Raw genomic sequence first — 20,602 nt, 5'->3', positions numbered from 1 at the left:
GAGAGTTAGGGCCAGGTATTGACTAACTCTGCATATGGTAAGGAGTCTATGAGATCTCTTTCTCAAAGTTATAGAGGAATTTATCTTGTTCAGATCTGGCATTCTGGGAAGGTCACCCTGGGTGATGGATTAGAGGATTAAAGATGGAAAAATAAAAAAAAATTACTTGAGGACAACAGCTAATTTCAAACAGCATTGGCTGAATCATTCTCCTTTATGATACACTAAAGGTCCCAGGGGTCAGTGTCTGTTGTTAACAGCTGAGTTCTAAGTTTATTTATTTTTTTTATGAATTTTTGTTTTTTAATTGGGGAATTGGGGGGATGGGAACAGCACTGGGGAAATGGGGGAAGGGGAACAGACAAGTTGCTGTCGCTTCATTCCTCAGTCTAGTTGTGGAGGACGTCGCTTCCCTGGCCCAAGTTGGCACCATCACTGCACTCCTCCCGGGTGAGGCAGATCAGTCGCCGGCCTCTGGACGGCCGCTCACTGCGGCTGCTGGCCGCTCACGCTGGCTGCTGGCTGCTGGCTACACACAGTAGCCCAAGGCAACCCACTGCCACAGGGGCTGCAGCCTACGCCTCGTGGCGACTCCCGGCAGCCCAGCTCCAGGTAGAGCCGCCGTTCAGCATCTTAGCTGTAGAGGGCAGCGTCACCGGCCCTCACATGTGGGATCCGAACCGGGGCCCTCTGGCATCCCAAGCCAGCTCCCAACCATCGCGCCACTCGGCCGGCCCTAAGTTTATTTTTCTTAGAGTTGTTATATCATGTACAGTGGCTGCAACCATGAAAATACAGGTATGCACATGTAATTGTGTTTAAAATAAACCACATATTTTATAATAGTTTAATATTTACAGAAAATATGCAAAAATAGTGCAGAGATATGCCGCATATCCTCCCCCCGGCTCCTCTATTGCTAATATATGACATGCTGCATGGCCAATATGGGTTACATTGCTATTAACTAAATGCCACTAAACTCCACACCTTCTTTATAGTTCACTAGTTGTTGTTTTTTTCTAATTTTTTTTTCCTGTTTTAGGATCTCATTACATTTAGTCTTTCTATCTTATAGCCGCCTCTGATGTATGACAATATCTCTGATGATCCTTGTGTTTCATGGCCTTTATACTTTCGAGGAGCACTGGTTAGGTATTTTGTAGAACGTCCCTCAATTTGGGTTTGACACATGACTTTTCTCATGGTTAGAATGGGGTTAGGGTTTTGGTGACAAAGACTGCAGGGATAAAAGGACATTCTTATCACACCTGCTTACCCTGTAGCAGGGTACATGCTACAAGGAAGACATCATTGAGGATGTTAACTATGATCTGAGATTGTGGTGGTCATGTTTCTCTACTCTGACGTTACCCTTCCATCCCCACCCCACCCTTTGTCCCTTTTCCTTAGTCTTAGGCCACACACAAAGGGCAGGGGTAAGGGAGGCATTAAACTCCATTTCTAGTGAAGGGCGGGGGGCAGTATCTACATTTATTATTTGTAATTCTTTAAGGGAATTTGTCTCTTACTTATTTGTCCCCACTTATTTATTTATTCAGTAATTTATCTCTGTCATTGTGGACTGATTTCAAAGATATTTATTTTATACTTCCGTTTATAACCACAATATGTGATATATTTTGTTTTTCAAATTGTTCCGGATTTTGGCCACTGGGAGCTCTTTCAAATGCGCTCCTGTATTCCTTTGACATATCTCATTCTTTTATTTTTCAAGCACTTCTGTAGCTATGTTTTCAATGTAAAACTGCAGCATTCAGGTATTTTATTATAAATTTGGCAGAAAACAAAATGGTAATCCCTACACTGTTATACATTACATAATATCCATGGGTCTAGACACATTTTATTATTTACAAAGTAGAGAGACTATCATGTTTATGGCATTATATTAATTAAGATGCGTAATAAAAGATTGAAGTAGCATGCAAAATGATATATTTCAGTGCACAATAAATAAGCCTCACTTTAAATGGCACTTCATCAATTTCAGCTCATTTTGGATGAGTAATATTAAATCTAAGCTTAAAGTGAAGTTATAAAATGCAAAAAAAAAAATGGTTACAAATTCTTGAAAGTTGAATACTTATCTTTAACTAGTTTAAATGACAGGACGGCCACCCGATTTGCATAGCAATATCAAAAAACAGCACTGTGAGCTTAATTTTGCTTTTGATTTCACAAATCAATTTTATCTTCAAAGACATGACCCACTTTTTATTTGTTCTAAAATACATTGTTACCTTAGTAACTACCAAATTATATGCCTTACGCAGCAGTGTCGATGAAAACAATTTTACAAAAGAGTCATAGAAAATAGAGACCTGGCGACTGCGCTTCGATTTTAATGTTCAGAAAGACCCAGCACAGCCTGTTAACTATCGCAGACCCTGAAACCATCCATGCTATCTTCAAACAGACTTACAAATACTAGAAAAGAATACAGGCTGCTCTACAAACCCTACCTTTCATTTCCCACTTTGTATGTCCTCCCCATCCACAAGCGCCCACCTCTACCCACCCTCCCAAAATAGCAGTTTATGATGCGTATTTCCTTATTCACCATATTTTTCTGTGTCCTTGGTGACATGCTATGAGGTTGCAAAGGGAATTTATTCCCGCAGTACATAGGTGTGAACCTGCATTTCACTTCGATTTTCACGAATCTGTAATTTTGGATGCATTGACTTAACAGGGGGAATGACACAAGCGAAACCAGAACAGAGATGACCGTAATCTGGGCCTGAGAGGTCTCGTCTCAGTTCCAACCCACTGTATGATGCAGGGGATTCCACTGAGATTCATTTTGCAGCTTTTAAAGTCAGTGATTTTGGCCACCATAAATAAAGTTGCAATGAACACAGGAGCACATATATCTTTACAGATAAATATTTTCAGATTTTTGGGGTAGATACCCAGGAGAGGGATTGTTGGGTCATATGGTAATTCCATTCTTAATTTTTTGAGCGATCGCCACACTGCCTTCTATAGTAACTGCACCAATCTGCACTCCCACCAACAGAGTTTATTTACGATGGCCAAGACATGGAAACAACCAAAGTGTCCTCCAATAGATGATTGGATAAAGAAGATGTGGTATACGTACACAATGGAATACTATTTTGCCATAAGAAAAGATGAAATGGTGCCATTTGCAACAACATGGATGGGTCTTCAGATTATTATGCTAAGCCAAATAAGTCAGACAGAAAAAGCCAAGAACTATATGATTTCACTGATATGTTGTATATAAAACTGAAAACAACGAAGGAACAAGACAAACAAATGAAAAAACAAAAATTCATAGACACAGATAATAGTTTAATGGTTATCAAAGGGTAGTGAGGGAGGTAGGTGGTAGTTGACGGTAAAAGGGAACAAATATATAGTCATGGAAGGAGAACTGACTCTGGGTGGTGAGCACACAATGTAATATATAAATGATGTATTACAGAATTGCACACCTGAAATATATGTAACTTTATTAACAATTGCCACTCCAATAAACTTGAATAAAAAAATAAAATAAATAAAGTCAATGATTTAAATATATTATCTCCCAGATTTCTTCCAGTTCTGAAATCTATGATGCTCTGATAACAACTTCCTTTGATAATTCCTTGGATGATTAACTCACTAACTGCACTGATTTCTTTGGAGCAACATCAAATACAGTTATATTCTTTCATGGAGGCTTTCTCCCCAGAATGCACCCTCCAGAGGTGTGAGCTATCTTTATGCAAAAAGAAATATATAAATCAGGAGAGAATAATGATTTTTGAGGTTTGTATTAATGCGGCTATTTCTTAAGAAGGAAGGGTGGACAGTATCCCTTCTCTCCATCACAGGCCCTATTCTAACCTACGTTCACTGGAGCCCTAGAACAGTCTTGAACTACAAGTGAAATAGCAATGAAATAAGTAGTATTTTCTTCCACATTTAATAACCCAGACTTTCAGCATATGTTATAGGAAATGAAAAAAATATTACATATTTTATATATGTCTCTATCTATCTATCTATCTATCTATATATATATACACACACACATATGGTTGTCAGAAAAGTCATGACGCATTTTTGCAATGAAAAACATAGAAAAAGTACATCATGACTTTTCCGACAACCCCATACACACACACACACATATATTCCTATAGCCTTTCTTTTCCATCTCTATTGCTTACAGCTCTGTTATGGATTAAATTGTGTGCTCCCAAAACTCATGTGTTGGAATCTTATCCCTTAATACCTCAAAATCCTGTCCCTTAATACCTCAGAATGTAACCTTATTTGGGAATAGGATCACTGCAGATGTAATTAGTTAAGACGTGGTCAGAATGGAGTAGGGTAAGCTTCTAATACAGTATGACTGGTGTCTTTATTAAAAAAAGAAAGAAAGAGAGAGAGAGAGAGAGAGAGAGAGAGAGAGAGAGAGAGAGAGAGAGAAGGGAAGAAAGAAACTTGGACATAGACCCATGGAGACTACCATGTAAAAACTGAAGTTATACTTCCCAAAGCCAAGGAACCATCAGAACTAGGATAGAGAACTAGAACAGCTCTTTCCCTAGCGACTTCAGAGGGACCAAGGCCATTCCAGACTTCTGTCCTTCAGACCTGTGAGACAGAACATTTCTGTTGTTCTAAGCCACCCAGCTTGTGGTACTGTGTTATGGCAGCCCTAGGAAATTAATACAAGCTGTAACACAGGTGTATGGTGTTGGGAGCAGGGGTGGATTTCTTTTAATATCCATTTCAGCAAATGTATTTGTACTATTCTGGCTTATTGTTTTGTTTTGCCTGTTTTGTTGTTTGGGTTAGAACACATGCCAGTCAGTATCATTTTTTTGTTGGCTATTAGGCATCTGGTTTCACACATAGGGTTTAGCACTTAATCTCTGCATAATTAACCTCACTGGTCTTCAGTTCCCTGATATTAGTAACACTTGATCGAGCATGGCATGGGCTTTTTTGTGAGGATCAAATGAGAGAACAGAAGTGAAAAGCAATACAGATGCATGAAGAAGAGGACGTAGTGCACAGATTACGATCTGGGACCCTGCAGCCAGATTCACAAACTATTCCTTCCTTCACTACTTTTGTGACTGAATTATGGACCCAGCTCCATCATTTAATAATGAGAGTTATAGTAGCACCCATATCTTAAAGTTGTCATGAAGATCAAATGTGTTAATATATAAAGAGATCTTAGGAGATTTTCTGGGACAAGGCTCAGTAAATGATATCTAACTACCATTTTGCAAACTACCATCTTGAAAACCATAAGCAGCCATACAAATGTCAGGTCATATAATTTATACTTAGTAAATAGCTTATTGACGGATATACTTACACATCGATAACTCTGATTTTCTAGCTCAACCTATATTTTAGCAGCAGTGTTTTGAGTGGTTGAAAAGGGCAAAAGTGGGACAATCCGGATGAGAGCTGTTACCAAGTGGAACTGCTTTGCCCGGTACATCAGAAGAAACTTAGAACTAGAGGCAGTTCTGGTATTCATCAGTCTTGTCATTTCCTTCCATGAAAATATTTTAGAGCCAAACGTTTTAGAACACTAACTGTTCTAATATGTAGACCAAAAATGAAAGGTTTCAGTAGATTTTTCTTGGTCATGCAGAAATGGGAGCTGAATTTTTTAAAAACTGCTTTGAAACGTTTCTATTAAAATCTTTTTTGGCATGTATTTGAATTGAGATACATTGTCTATACATCACTCCTCTTAGTTGATGGCAAATAAAAACTAGACAGCCCTTTTTCTCACCTTTCCATAAACCTCAGGGTGAGTTTTTGGAGTTCAATAAAACACTACTATTGGAAAGCACCACTTGCTTCATGTGTATGTCTGTCCTTACAGAGGAGAAAGAAACATTTTAGCCAAATGCCTTCTATTAGCTTTCTTGTAGGAAATATTTCTTGTAGGAAATAAAAACAGCTGAGACTTTTAAAAAATGAATTATATTATCACATTTATTCAATTTCATACAACTTACCCAGGAAGTATATATTTGGAGGACAGATTGTCTCAGTGCCGTGGATAAGTTATAGTCTTCAGAACTGTGGTGTGTTTGGTGTCCAGCCCACATAATATTAACCTCTGCAAAACACATAATTTGAAAGGAGCCATGAGACTAAGAACAAAGCAACTTCCATTTTTCAGTTATGTAGGCTGCTCCGCTGAGTGAGGAACAAAATCTGGAACATCTCTGAAAAAGCTAGCCAATATAAGTATAATTAAAATAAGCTGCCTCAAATCACTCTTGGAAGCAGGGAAGGTATAAATTATAAACAAATAAAAAATTGAAACATAGCCAATAAATATATATAGTGTATATGGTATAATTAAATGCCTCCAGCAAACTGAAATGACTTCCAAAATTTACACTTCGCTAACATATTACAATATAACAGATCGTAAAAGCTAACTGGTAATGTTGTAACAATACAGTCACTGGGTAGTGATGATTTTTCAGTATGTGATAACACATTTCTAATTAAAGAAGAATACTCTGATGGGAGAGATTTGTGTATACACTTTGGAATAAAATATTCCATAATATTCTTTCCTGTTGGCTTTTTAAGAAGTCTCAAAATTTATCAAAATAAGCAAAGCAGAATAAGTCTTGGTCCTGAGAGCTAAGGTTTCATTTGGATTTACAGAAATATACCAGCTAATAGTTACATATTGTTCTTTTCATGCCTCACTAAAACACAATACCATTTCTAAAATGTCCCACACACTTGTCCTCATAATATTGGGTTGTCAGAAAAGTCATGATGCATGTTTGCAACAGATGGCACTGGTTGATTTTTGGAAGTACTAGAGTCATTCACATCTATGTTATTGCTATGTCATTTGACAGCTGACAGTTCTAGCTTCATTCTAAAAAAAAAAAATTGAGCGATTTGGTTGAGTTTTGGAGATTTTACAAGTTGAAGATGGAAGATCAAACTGCATTTTTGCCGTATTTTACTGTTTTACTTCCATAAAGGAAAGAATGTGCGCCAAGCCTGTGAAAAGTTGTGTAAAGTTTATGGTGACAATGCTCTCCTAGAACGTCAGTGCCAATGATGGTTCACGAAATTCCATGCTGGTGATTTTGATCTCAACAACGTTCCTTAGTCAGGGAGGCCCACCAAGGTTGATGACAACAAAATAAAGGCATTGATCGAGTCAAACCCATGTTACACGACACAAGAAACTGCAGAAATTTTGACCATCCATTCTTCAAGTGTTCATGACTACCTGAAGAAGCTGGGATATGTAAGCTAGCTTGATATTTGGGTTCTGCATGAACTCAAAGAAGTTCATTTGATGGCACATATAAAAATGCAATATGCTCATTAAACGTGAGGAAAACCATTCTTTTTTGAAGTGACTGATAACTGTTGATGAGCAGTGGATTGTTTACAACAATGTGGTGTGCAAACGATCTTGGTCCCGAAGTGATGACTTGCCTCAAATGACATCGAAAGCAGACATTCATCAGAGGAAGGTTATGCTCTCAGTGTGGTGGGATTTTAAAGGTGTCGTGTTTTTCAAGCTCCTACCAAGGAACCAAAAAATCAATTTGAATGTGTACCATCGGCAATCAGACAGTTTGAATGAATCCATCATCCAAAAATGCCCAGGGCTTGTTAATTGTAAAAGAGTTGTGTTCCATCATGACAACGTGAGAACACGCCCAAGTTTGATCACCTGACAAAAATTATTGGAGCTTGGATGGGATGTGTTGCCATACGCAACATACTAGCCTGACCTTGCACTATCAGACTTCCACTTGTTTTGCTGTCTTCAAAATTCCTTGCATGGTATAATGTTCAATTCAGATGAAGCTGTAAATCAGCACCTTGTTCAGTTTTTCACAAAGAAAGACAGGTCCTTCTATGAACGAGGAATTATGAAGCTCACTGAAAGATGGCAAAAGGTTATCAAACAAAATGGACAATATATCTGCCTAAAGTAATATACAGATTCAATGCAATTCCTATCAAACTACCTAGGGCATTTTTCACAGAAATAGAAAATATAATCCTAAAATTTATATAGAACCAAAAAAGACCCCAAATAGCTATGGCAATCCTGAGAAGAACAAAGTTGGGGGGAACATGCTTCCAGACATTAGAACATACTATAAGGCTACAGTAATCAAAACAGTATGGTACTGGCATAAAAACAGGCACATAGATCAATGGAACAGAATAGAGAGTCCAGAATTAAATCCAGGCATATATGGGCAGTTAGTCTATGACAAGGAAAGCAAGAATTTACATTGGGGTAAAAACAGTCTATTTAATAAATGATGTTGGACAAATTGGACAGACACATGCAAAAAACTGAAATTGGACCACCTCCTTATGCCATATACAAGAACAAATTCAAAATGGATTAAAGACGTAAATATAAGACCTGAGACCATAAAACTCCTAGAAGAAAATATAGGGTCTAAATCTGCAGTCATTACCCTGATCAATGTTTTTACTGATACATCCCCTCGGGCTAGGGAAGTAATAGAAAAAAGGAACATATGGGACTACATCAAACTTAAAAGTTTTTTCCCAACAAAGGAAACCATCAATAAAACAAAAAGGAAGCTTATTGAATGGGAGAAGATATTTGTCAACGAGATATCTGATAAGGGGTTAATATCCAAAATATATGAAATGCTCACGCAACTCAACACCAAAAAAACAAACAACCCAATTAAAAAATGGGCAGAGGATATGAAGAGACATTTCTCCAAAGAGGACATACAGATGGCCAACAGGCATATGAAAAAATGTTCAACATCACTTAGCATTAGGGAAATGCAAATAAAAACCGCAATGAGATACCACCTCACCCCAGTCAGAATGGCTATCATCAATAAATCAACAAACAACAAATGCTGGCGAGGTTGTGGGGAAAAGGGAACCCTGGTGCACTGTTGGTGGGACTGCAGACTGGTGCAGCCACTATGGAAATCAGTATGGAGGTATCTCAAAAACCACCTTATGATCCAGCAATTCCACTCTTAGGTATTTATCCAGGAAAACCCAAGACATTAATTTGAAAAAATATATGCACCCCTATGTTCATTGCAGAGGTCGCTATTCACAATAGCCAAGACTTGGAAACAACCGAAATGCCCATTGGTAGACGACTGGACTAAGAAACTATGGTACACTTACACAATGGAGTATTACTCAGCTATAAAGAAGAAGGAAATAGTACCATTTGCAACAATATGGATGGAACTAGAGAACATTATGCTAAGTGAAATAAGTCAGTCAGAGAAAGACAAATACCATATGATCTCACTTATATGTGGATTCTAAAACACTGAATAAATGAGAAACGTAAACAGAAATAGTCTCAGAGACACAGAGGAAGAACTGAGGTTGTTAGTTGGGAGGGGGTGGGGATGAAGGACAAGGGGAAGGGACAAGACAATACAAATTGGTAACTACAATATGACCTCAGGGATAGAAAAAGACAGCCTGGGGAATATAATCAATAATGTAAATATTTTTTTAGGGGGCCAGATGGACTCATGTCTTGTTAGGGAGACCACTTCATAGTCAGTGTAGAGGCCTGACCACCGCACTGTATATCTGAAGCTGATGTTGAATAATAATGTATGTCAGCTATAATTATATATACATATAGTCACGGGACGTGGAGTAGAGAGTGGGGATGGAGTCAATGGAATTGTAATAGATAAGCATGATATTGGGGGTGGGAGGGCAGTAGATGGGGGAGGGGGATTGTTTCTGTGTGAAGGGTGAAAAGGATAACTATTGCAATGTTCTGTACACCTGAAACTAACAATAAAAAAATAAATAAATTTTTAAAAATGGGCAATATATCATTGATTGATCTTTGTTCTTTATATAAATAAATCACCTTTGAAAAACATAGACAAAATACGTCATGACTTTTCTGACAACCCAATAAAAAAGGACATGTAAGTGGTTTATTTTCATCAAGCATTATGCAAATTGCCCTCATAATGCCTTGGAATTCTTATACACCCAAAGAGGAGGGTTGCTTGCTTTGTCTACAATCAACATGCTCCTACAATGCTCCCCTAAGTAGATGGCATATAAGAAAACAAGCCCCTATTTTTCATTCTGCTCACCTTCTTCATTCTGTCCATATTTTTCATTTCCTACCAGAATTACAGATCAAAATGCCACATTATATTATATTCAATTTAATAATTATGTTCTTAGCTAAATTACTTATGTTTAGTCCTTTGCTACAAATACAGGAGGTGGAATTAACCATGTGGTATGATCATCTGTGTAGTGAGTTACCAAACAAAATATGCAAAAGAGTTTTGGTAAACAAATGAGAGCTTGGAGATATAAGAAGGACTTAATTCTGTGAGAATGAGTAGATTATGAACAGGATTATGAACAGATAGCCCTAGCATTAGTCATTTCTATTCAAGTCATGTATTGTCCAGTGTGGCAAGTATTTTCATAAACCATCAGCTTATATGTAACTTGGATCTAGATTCCTCGACATTTTAATCATATCTAGTAATGACCCTGTATTTCTCAAGCAATTAGGGAAATTATTCTTACACAAATGAGAATGACTTCACCACCGTGACCTCTGACTTCCCAGACATAGACCTTGAAATAACCTAGAACCTTAATTTCTGGTTTATTGACTAGCCTATATAGTTACACATAAGAGATATGCAAAGAATCCTGTGGCACTTTATATCTTCGGACGTTGTGGGCAAGTTTATTGAGAGATAATAAATTCGATGAATCTCCTGTCTTTTAAAACTTTTTATAGATTGAGCCCCTGAAGTAACCTAAACACCATTTTCTCTTTATAACACACCCATTATTGAACATTTCAGAACCTATTACTTACAAACTTCATTACAAATAAAAGCATTGTCGGGCCGGCCGAGTGGCGTGATGGTTAAGAACTCGCTTGGGACACCAGAGGGCCCCAGTTCGGATCCCACATATGAGGGCCAGTGACACTGCCCTCTACAGCTAAGATGCTGAACAACAGCTCAACCTGGAGCTGGGCTGCCGTGAGTCGCCGGCGACGGCGTGGGCTGCAGTCCCTGTGGCAGTGGATTGCCATGGGCTACCGTGTGTGGCCAGCAGCCAGCGTGAGCGGCCGTCCAGAAGCCGGCGACTGATCTGCCTCGCCAGAGAAGAGCACAATGATGGTGCCAACTTGGGCCAGTGAAGCAACATCCTCCACAACTAGATTGAAGAACAAAACGACAGCAACTTGTCTGTTCCCCTTTCCCCAATTCCCCAGCACTGTTCCCATCCCCCCAATTCCCCAATTAAAAAAAAAATCTTTAAAAAAATTAAATAAATAAATAAATAAAAGCATTGTCCATTTTGTTGACCTCTTTCAGGATTTGTCTAAAAAATGTATCATAATGTATCCATGTTATGAGTTCACAAGGGGATAAGCTAATCAGATGAGGTTAAATTAGAGCGTAATAATATGTATTGAAACTACTTCCTTATAACCTCCACAGAAGCTAAGTGATGAACAAAAAATCTACAAAGGTGGGGGTCAAAGACCTGCCTCTTTAGCTGTTTTAAAAGCATTTACTTCCTATCACAAACTGTGTGTAACACAAGCCTTCATTCAATGAAGTACAGCTGTGTAAACAGGGTACAGTAACTGGATCTTATTGCCTTACCTCTGTCAGTTTTTAGAATTAGGGAAAACAAGAATACAGGATCTTTTTTTCATAGTCTATATTCAACTTACTTGAAGTAAATTATTTTCAAAAGTGGTTGTAAAATGTTTTATAAAAAATTATTCCAATAGTTCTTTTGTAAACAAAATAAGCAAAAGTTAACAATGCACTTATAAATATGCCCTTCTCTAATACTTGAAGAATTATCTGTTCTAAAGGTTAAAAACAAATATTAAAGTGAAAAAATAATATGACAATAAACTTCTATGAAAGAATATATTTATACGTGGTAGTCAATAATACTTTTTTTTTTCCTATAAGCAAATTATTGATTATACAAGCATATGGTATGTTGTTATGGCTTTTCACTAATACAATTACAAGCAGTTACACTGCTTTCCAGTATCAAAATGTAGATTTGTATAAATATATTGTATCAGTACATTGACCAATCATTCAATTTTGGGACCAAAATTTAATGAATTATGTGTTTTTGTGTGTGTGCTACATTCTTGAGTTTAATTTTTTTCTAGTTTTCAAAAAAAACATTATAACTTACATACAGTGAAATACATCCCTTTTGGTATTCAGTTCTATGAATATTTTTTACCAAATAAATATAGCTCTGTAATCACTGTCATAATCAACATACAAGAGTTTTCATCACCTCAAAATTTTCCCTATTCCACTTTGTGTTGCCTACAGGCTGACTATAACATGGCTCCTTGATTCAGATAGTGAGATGCTGGACTTTCAACTGATAACGTAATGAGATGAAATGCTTGAGACCTTGGAAGAGGTAAATAGGTTTTGAATGTGGGAGAAATATTAATCATTGGGATCCAGAGGGCTGCCAAGGGGAGGCAGCCTTTAAGATGGTTCCCAATAATTCCTGTCTGCTAGTGTTTATCCCCTTATATAATCCCTCCCCTTGAGTATGAGTTGGATGTAATCACTCCCTCCTAGTGAATATAATTTTGGCAGTCGATGGGATGTCACTCCTGATAGTACGTCACCAAAGGACAGTGGTTTGTCTTGGGTGCTCTCCTGTCTTCTATTCTCAGAAGCTCTGTCTGGGGAAAGTCAGCTGCCATGTCGTGAGCTGTGCTTTGGAGAAGCACATATGGCAGGGAGTGCCTAAAGCTAACCAGCTAGCAAGGAACTAAACTCCACAAGGAACTGAGTCCTGTCAACAACCACATAAGTGAGTTTGGAAGCAGATCCTCCCCTAGTTGAGCCTTCAGATAACTGTAGTCAGCAGACAACTTAACTGCTGATCGATCACCTCATGGAAGTCCTTGGGCCAGAAGCAGTCATGTAAACTGTGCCCAGATTTCTGACCCTTAGGAACTCTGAGAGAAGCCAGTAGTATGTTATAAAGCAGAAGATAATTAATACAATTATCAATCCCTCTCAACCTCATTCTCAGTCCCAAGCATCCACTGACCTGGCTTCTTACCTCTAGCTTTGTCTTTTTGAGAATGCCATATAAATGAATTATACAGTATTTCGCCTTTTCTTTCACTTAGCATAATACATTACAGAGTCCTCCATTTTGCTGTGTTTATCAGTAGTTTGCTCCTTTGTTGCTGAGTCGGATTCCACTTGTATGGATGTGCCACAGGTTTGGTTTTGTTTTTATCCATTTAGCAGTTGAAGAACATTTCAGTTGTTCCAGATTTTGGTAATTACAAATAAAACATCTATAAATGTTCTAATGCAATTTTTCAGTGAACATAAGTTTTTATTTCACTTGGGTACAATACCTAGGAGTGAGATTGCTGAGCTGTATAGTATGTGAACATTTAGCTTGTCACAAACTTTCTAAAGTGGCTGTGCCTTTTTGCATTACCATGGGCAACGTATGGGCAACGTATGAGAGTTCAATTTGCTCCACTACTCTGGCAGCACTTGACATTATTATTTGTATTTATGTTTATTTATTTGATAGCACGCTAATAGGTGTGTAATGATATCACATTGAAATTTTAATTTGCATTGTCATAATGGCTTATGACAATGATTATCTCTCCATGTGCTTAAATGTCATCTGTATTCTTCCTTGAACTGTCTATTCACAATCTGTGCTCACCCTTTAATTTTTTTCGTTATTGAGTTTTGCATCAAATCCTTGATTAGATATGTCATTTGCAAACATTTTCTGCATACAAGTCCTTTGTGAGAGATATGATTTGCAAACGTTTTCTCCTAGTGTGTGGCTTGACTTTCCATTTTTTAACAGTATCTTATGAAGAACAAAATTTTAGTTTTTTTTCTTTTTTTAAAGATTTTTATTGGGGAATTGAGGGATGGGAACAGACAAGTTGCTGTCCTTTTGTTCTTCAATCTAGTTGTGGAGGACGTTGCTTCACTGGCCCAAGTTAGCACTATGTTTGCACTCTTCCCAGGCGAGGCAGATTAGTCAGCCGCTGGCTGCTCACGCTGGCTGCTGGCTGTTCACACTGGCTGCTGGCTACACACGGTAGCCCATGGCAACCCACTGCAGCAGGGGCTGAAGTGTCGCCGGCAACTCACAGCAGCCCAGCTCCAGGTTGAGCTGTTGTTCAGCATCTTAGCTGTAGAGGGCAGTGTCACTGGCCCTCATATGTGGGGTCTGAACATCTCAAACCAGCACTTAACCAACGCACTACTCGGAGGGCCCCAAAACTTTAGTTTTGATATAATCTAATTTATATACTTGATAGTTTGTAAAAAAAATACATATTTTTAGTGTATATAACAATGAAGAGGGGTTCTTTTGGAGAAGTTTTCAGAATGATGAGAGATTTGTAACTGTGTAGAAACTAAGAGAGTCTATACATCTAAAGTACATCTAAATACACATCTCTTGTCTCATATCTTGTCACCTATAAAGTGGAGAGAAATAACCCTTTAGGTTAATCTGAGACATAAGCACAAGTCTACAAGGAATTTTTACAGCTGTATTATAGCTATTTAATCTTTTCAATAGCGGGTAGGCCAGGAAATCTTGGGGCGTCATTAGGGTGATGATGCTCCCTTCACTCACAGTTTGGAAAACCCTTAAGCTTTGAAGGGAAAAAATATTACAGGCATATTTAGAAAACATTAATGATGTTTGGCACCAAGAAAAGCACATTAGAAACACTTTAGGAAACATTTAGCGTGTTGTGTGTTGGCTGTGGCACATGAAAACTGTAAAGAGTTTTGTGGAATTATTGTTCAAATTTTTAATTTTGTAAATAATAAAAGTGAAATTAAAAGGGGAAAGAAAAGAAGAGTTTCATTAAAGAAAAGAAAGCTTTCTATTCTCTCTCTCAGCAGTGATCTACTCCCTTCTTGGATTTTTTATTGACATATAATTGACATACAATATCCTATAGTTTCAGGTGTACATGATGATTCCATATTTATATACATTATGAAACGATCTCCACAGTAAGTCCAGCTACCATCTGTCAGCAAACAAATTTATTATGACATTACTGACTATATTCCCTATGCTGTACATTACAGCCCCATGACTTATTTTATTACTGGACATTTTCTCTTTCAGAATTGGAGGTGACTGGGTCCAAGCATTCTCAGATGGCACATATTTGATCATTTCTAATAAGTGAAAGACATAAAGGAGCTCAACACACCCTATTAAATGATGGTGCTCAACCTCTTGAATTGGAACAACTGCCTATTGCCTTTTGCAATAAATCCAACACTATAAAACACAGAGCTTTTCTATTTTTGAGTGAAAACAATTGTCACTTTGAATTGGAGGATACCAGATATAAGTGAATCTTTTAAAAACTTGTTCCAAGAGATAAGTATGATTGATAAATGATTTCAACAATTTAATTGAACTAAGCAAAGAAAAAATTAGGAACAGAATCAAGCTATTAAAGTCTAACTGGAAAACGTAATAGCTAGTGAATTGAATGAATATACCCTCACCAATTTTCCTACTCTCTACTCATTGAATGAATTAGCAATGTCATTAATTTTGTCATTACAACTTCACTCACTTCTTATTGCAGCAAATGAAAGTGTGATGATGAAATTAATGACAGTGCTAATTCATGCAATGAGTACAGAAATATATTCTTTGTTGTATTTTTTTCTCATCTGTTCTTTGCCCTCCTAATACCACATACAAATTACTAAGTATATCTTCAATTTTAGTATATGTGCTGCCGAAGTGAGCACAATTAAGTGTATCTCCAAATGTCAGATCAGTAAGAGTAAAATTGATTAGTTGGCTGGACATCCATATTTTTGTTCAGTACATTTTGCAAATATCCAGATGTTCCGCATCATAGAAACCAGCCATCTGAAGGATTGACTAAATTTTTCACTCTTTATTTGGATATTTGACAACATGTAGATATTAAATCATCTCTTCAGAGGAGGTAACAAATGATAGTTCTAAAATTGTCAAAAATACTAAATTGTCATGCTAATCTTTCTGGGAATCACAACTTTAATACATTGTTCTTTTTTTATGTCCAAGGGAAGCTTTTAAATTCTAGAATGCAGAATTTTAAAATGACAATTCTCCATTTATATGCATACATTCTTTCAAAATTTAAACAAAAGAAGGTATAGCTTTTCAGTATGAAGAAAAAAATCCATCCAAATTTGTCATCTTTTCAATCAAAACTTCTATTTCTATACAATGCAAAAGCAAGAAATAATATAATGCTTATTATTGAGTTATTTGACCAAAATGCTAAAATTAAAAACATATTTATAAGAATGTTATTACTCCCTACCACATTCACTTGCATTAAAAATGAAAAGCTTAAGAGCTCGCTCAAGAGTTTGAGCTCTGAGCAACAGTGGTTCGATGCCCAGCCTGAGCTGAGCAGCCGCTGAGCTGCCAACAGGTGGCAGGATGGCTCAGCTAAAAACAAACAAACAAACAAACAAAAATGAAAAGCATGATTTTAAAATTTCAGAATTTTGATATGTCCATATTATGTCAGTTATATTCTACTCTAAATCCCATTTGGGAAAGTCTAAGATTATGCTTAATAAAATTTCATTTACATTGTGTATTATTAAAAAATATATATTTAGCACTAATTTATGGAATCCCTATAAGTATAAATCTTTGTGTAGGTATTCTGATAAATAAAAGCACAAAATAGGAAAAAAATCCCTCAAAGAACCAACAACCAAATAGAAGCAAAACAAATATGTAAAAGAAGTGATACGGGCAAGTTTTACATGCCCTAAAATCAAAATAATTCTGAGTAATTGTACATGTTTTACATGACTTTGCAGTCATTTTTCTATAAAAACTTTTTTAAAAAGGTTATTTTAACCAAGGTTTCCATGGAATGTAAGAAGACATTAGATTCAATCTGTCTGAGAGATTAAGTGACCACTTTCCTACCTGTCTTTCTGTATTGCCTTTTCTCAGAAGGTTCTAGAAATGAGATTTCACAATATTGCATGCAGCGGAACTGTGGGCTTTGTTTGACAGAGAGGAGAAAAGCTAGGGAACTTGTTCTGTTCTGTTACTCAGGGGATTCGATTAAAATACTAGGAATAAGAGTCCTTACGATAAGCAAGAGGTATTAGGAATAGACAGGGAAGCAGACAGACAAGCCTTGAGGCGTGACAGAACTAAACAAAAAGGGGAGAAGCTCATACTAGGAACCAGGATGAGCCCCCAACAGTCTCTCACTTCCAAACTCTCTCTACACTTTACCCTCTTTTCTTACCCCTTCCAGGTTAGAGCCCTTGCCCAAAATCACAAAACACCAAATAAGCCAAATGTGTACTTTCCTTATCTCACATCAGCAGGTGGAACAGAAAGTGGGGACAAGGGGTTCCTCGTCCCAGTGCAAACACAAGCTGCCCTTTGGCTCCCAAGGTGAGAGGCTAAAACCAGCTCTCTCCTAAAAGTATCACTGGACCTGTTAAACAACAGTTTTTCAGTTTTACAATGAGCTATGTCCTAATACAGGCAGACATGAGAACCTCAGATCACAAGGATGAATTTCTTTGAGAAAAAGGTGCACCTAATTTCTAAGAGATAGTTTACAACTAAGATTTCTAAATACTGCTCACTTGATATGATGACATTGCTTATATATATGGTCTCAGAATTAAAAAGGGGGAAGAATAAAAGTAAATCTATGAAGATAAAATGAAAGTGGGATACATTTCCAAGGTAATTTATATACAAATGCACACACACATGTGTATTGTACACTTGTGAGTATGTGTGTTTGTGTATATTTAAGGTGACAGAAAAAGACACATATTACATTCCACATTTAGGTATACAGATATGTAGTATGGTGCTAATGGCTTCCCCTAGACAGAATAGAAAGAAATAGTGTATTTATGTATGAAAGCGGGGCAAGTTCCACTTTGAAGTCGTCATTCAAAGCAGACTGAGCTTTATTGTATGTTGTCAACCCATATATTCTCTGTAACACTTGCGACCTATGAGATAAACTGGTTACCTACTAGCTTAAGAATCAAGTTATAATTTTTTACTTTACTGTCCACTCTATTACAAGGCTACATTCAAGGCTACCTGAAAGTAACACTACGTATAAGAGTTTGATTTCAGTGGGCATTCTTCCTTCTCTAAACTCCATCATTTTCTGTCTGTATCCCTCTGCTCCTAGTCATTTTGCATGTTGATACTTGCCAAGACCAAATAAGCAACTAGATTTCTATTTTCTCATTTCAAACTTACACTTCCTGAGTCCTAGGCCATGGGCTGGGTGATCTTCTAGAGCAGCGGTTCTCAACCTGTGGGTCACGACCCCTTTGGGGGTCGAACGACCCTTTCACAGGGGTCGCCGGGTACTCAGATGTGGGCGTATCTGCATGTGGGCCTGGAGATGGATAGAGGAGCAGTGTCTCGGTTCCTAAGACCATCGAAAATATGTGTTTTCCGATGGTCTTAGGTGACCCCTGTGAAAGGTTGAGAACCACTGTGCTAGAGAATCCTGATTCGTATTACTGGTGATGCATGCAAAGAGCTCTACCTTGCTCAACAGAAAACATGTTATTGAACTAAAGTATTTTTTGGGAGGTGACCTGTTAGCTCAGTTGATTAGAGCATCGTACTGATAACACCAAGGTTGCTGGTTTGATCCCCGCATGGGCCACTGTGAGCTGCGTCCTCCTTAAAGAGAGTCAACTATGCAATTGTAGCATGAAAGCAAATGTAACCAATGACCATGGCTGTTCCTCAATAAAGTTAAAAAAAAAAAAGGAGAGCAAAACAAATTAAAAAAAACATAATAAAGTATTCTTAAGTATGAATTCTTGGTATGAATACTGAAATTTCCAGAAATAGAATAGGCTAGTGAAAAGATATTTTTGGTTAAGGAAGATTCCCATACTTCTCGACCTTGGGGGAAACCAGCCGTGTCTGTAGGAAAATTCCCTCTCTCTGCAAAAGTTAGCAGAATGAAATAAACATCCCCTGAAATAAAAGTTATCAGTATGACATTTTAAAGGAATGACAAATTTGACAATTTTGATGTCTCATTAAGATCGCATATCCATTGAATAAAACCAAGTTCTAGGGCAGTTGGAACCTGGCTGTCAGCAGCAACATTTCCATCGTGACATTGGTTTCGGTGGAGTTCATGATTTTTATCATGAGACTCTTACAATATATTCAGATGCTGAGGAACCCACATGCTTCACATAGATTAAAAGCAAGAAATGGCCCTGAGTATTTAAAAACATATATTTGGGATTCATAATGGCCTAATGAGCACAATCAGGGGGCAAGAACGTGGGAGAAGAACTGCCTTTCTGTCAATAGTTCCCTAGGATTGGCAAGCACTCCTGCGACACCCCTTCTGTGCAGTATGCTCGCCTGTGGTGAGACACAATGACCTTCTGCTGTATTATGCTTGGAACGATGATTTATATAATTTGTCTCCACCAGTCCCAGAATCCAAGAACAAATAACCTCTCAAGTTTGAAAGGAGAACAGCCGTGGAAGTGAACAGGAAAGCAAAACACCCAGGGATGGTCAGGAAAAAGGAAAACAGGAAAAACGGCACTAAAATCATTAGTTAGAAAGCGGCTGCACTCTGTTCTCATTTTCTTCCTCTAATAAACCTCGTGGATGTAGATTACCCCTGTCAACAGCAACAAAACCCTGCAGGGATCTCTTTGACAAAAATAGGGGCTTTCTATTAGTTTTACCATTTGCCTTTGTGCTTTGAAATTCATTTGTACTGTTTCACAGCAAAGGAGCCTGTTTTTCTGTGTTAGAAACTTTCTATATATTACTGAATTTGCAAGAAATACAACACTGTCCAACGAAGGTGCCAGCCTGAATCAGAACTGAATGTCCCAGGTGGGACAAGTCAGTCTAGCCTTTGTAAATGGTGTCATTCCAACATATATTAGTGTCACGGATCTTTGAAGAAGCAATATGCACCTGACAGATTTTCTTTCGCGCATTTGGGAACTGTATGTTCCGCATTCTGTTATCATTGCTTGTTGACACATCTTAGAACTGAATGTGATTTGTTACTTTGTCCTTTCCTCCCCTTCAAAGTACTCCTTAAACCTGAACGTATGTCACATTTTAAAGGGAGGATATCAGTGACTATCAGGTCTCATTACTAATGGAGGAAGAGGTCTCATGTAATATTCTTTGACCTTTGGATATTAAGAGATAGAAGTGGCTATGCAGGCACATATCTGCCATTATTCTAACAGGAGTATACTCATATTCTAGATCCCCCAGCCAGGACCCCTTTGTGACATGACCTTCAAACCTAAATGCTATTTATTACTGAATTGTGTCCTGTCTATGCTCTTTCTTTTCTTATTTTCAGTTGTATAAACTTTAATTTTTATTAAATTTATTGGGGTGACATTGGTTAGTAAAATTACATAGGTTTCAGGTGTACAATTCT

General features: G+C 37.5%; 1 protein-coding gene across 2 annotated transcripts in view; it reads right to left on the bottom strand.

Moving 5' to 3' along the window:
• Window positions 1-20,602, bottom strand: part of AGMO (alkylglycerol monooxygenase) — a 329,212-nt gene that overhangs the window by 202,414 nt on the left and 106,196 nt on the right. For both annotated transcript variants that reach the window (XM_019659889.1, XM_019659890.1), the window contains exon 4: window positions 6,033-6,136. In XM_019659889.1, the coding sequence (XP_019515434.1) occupies window positions 6,033-6,136 (104 nt within the window). The remainder of the gene's footprint in view (window positions 1-6,032; window positions 6,137-20,602) is intronic.

This window comes from Hipposideros armiger, unplaced genomic scaffold (genome assembly GCF_001890085.2).
Source record: "Hipposideros armiger isolate ML-2016 unplaced genomic scaffold, ASM189008v1 scaffold_305, whole genome shotgun sequence".
Taxonomy (NCBI): Eukaryota; Metazoa; Chordata; class Mammalia; order Chiroptera; family Hipposideridae; genus Hipposideros; species Hipposideros armiger.
This window is presented reverse-complemented; position numbering and strand designations above follow the sequence as displayed.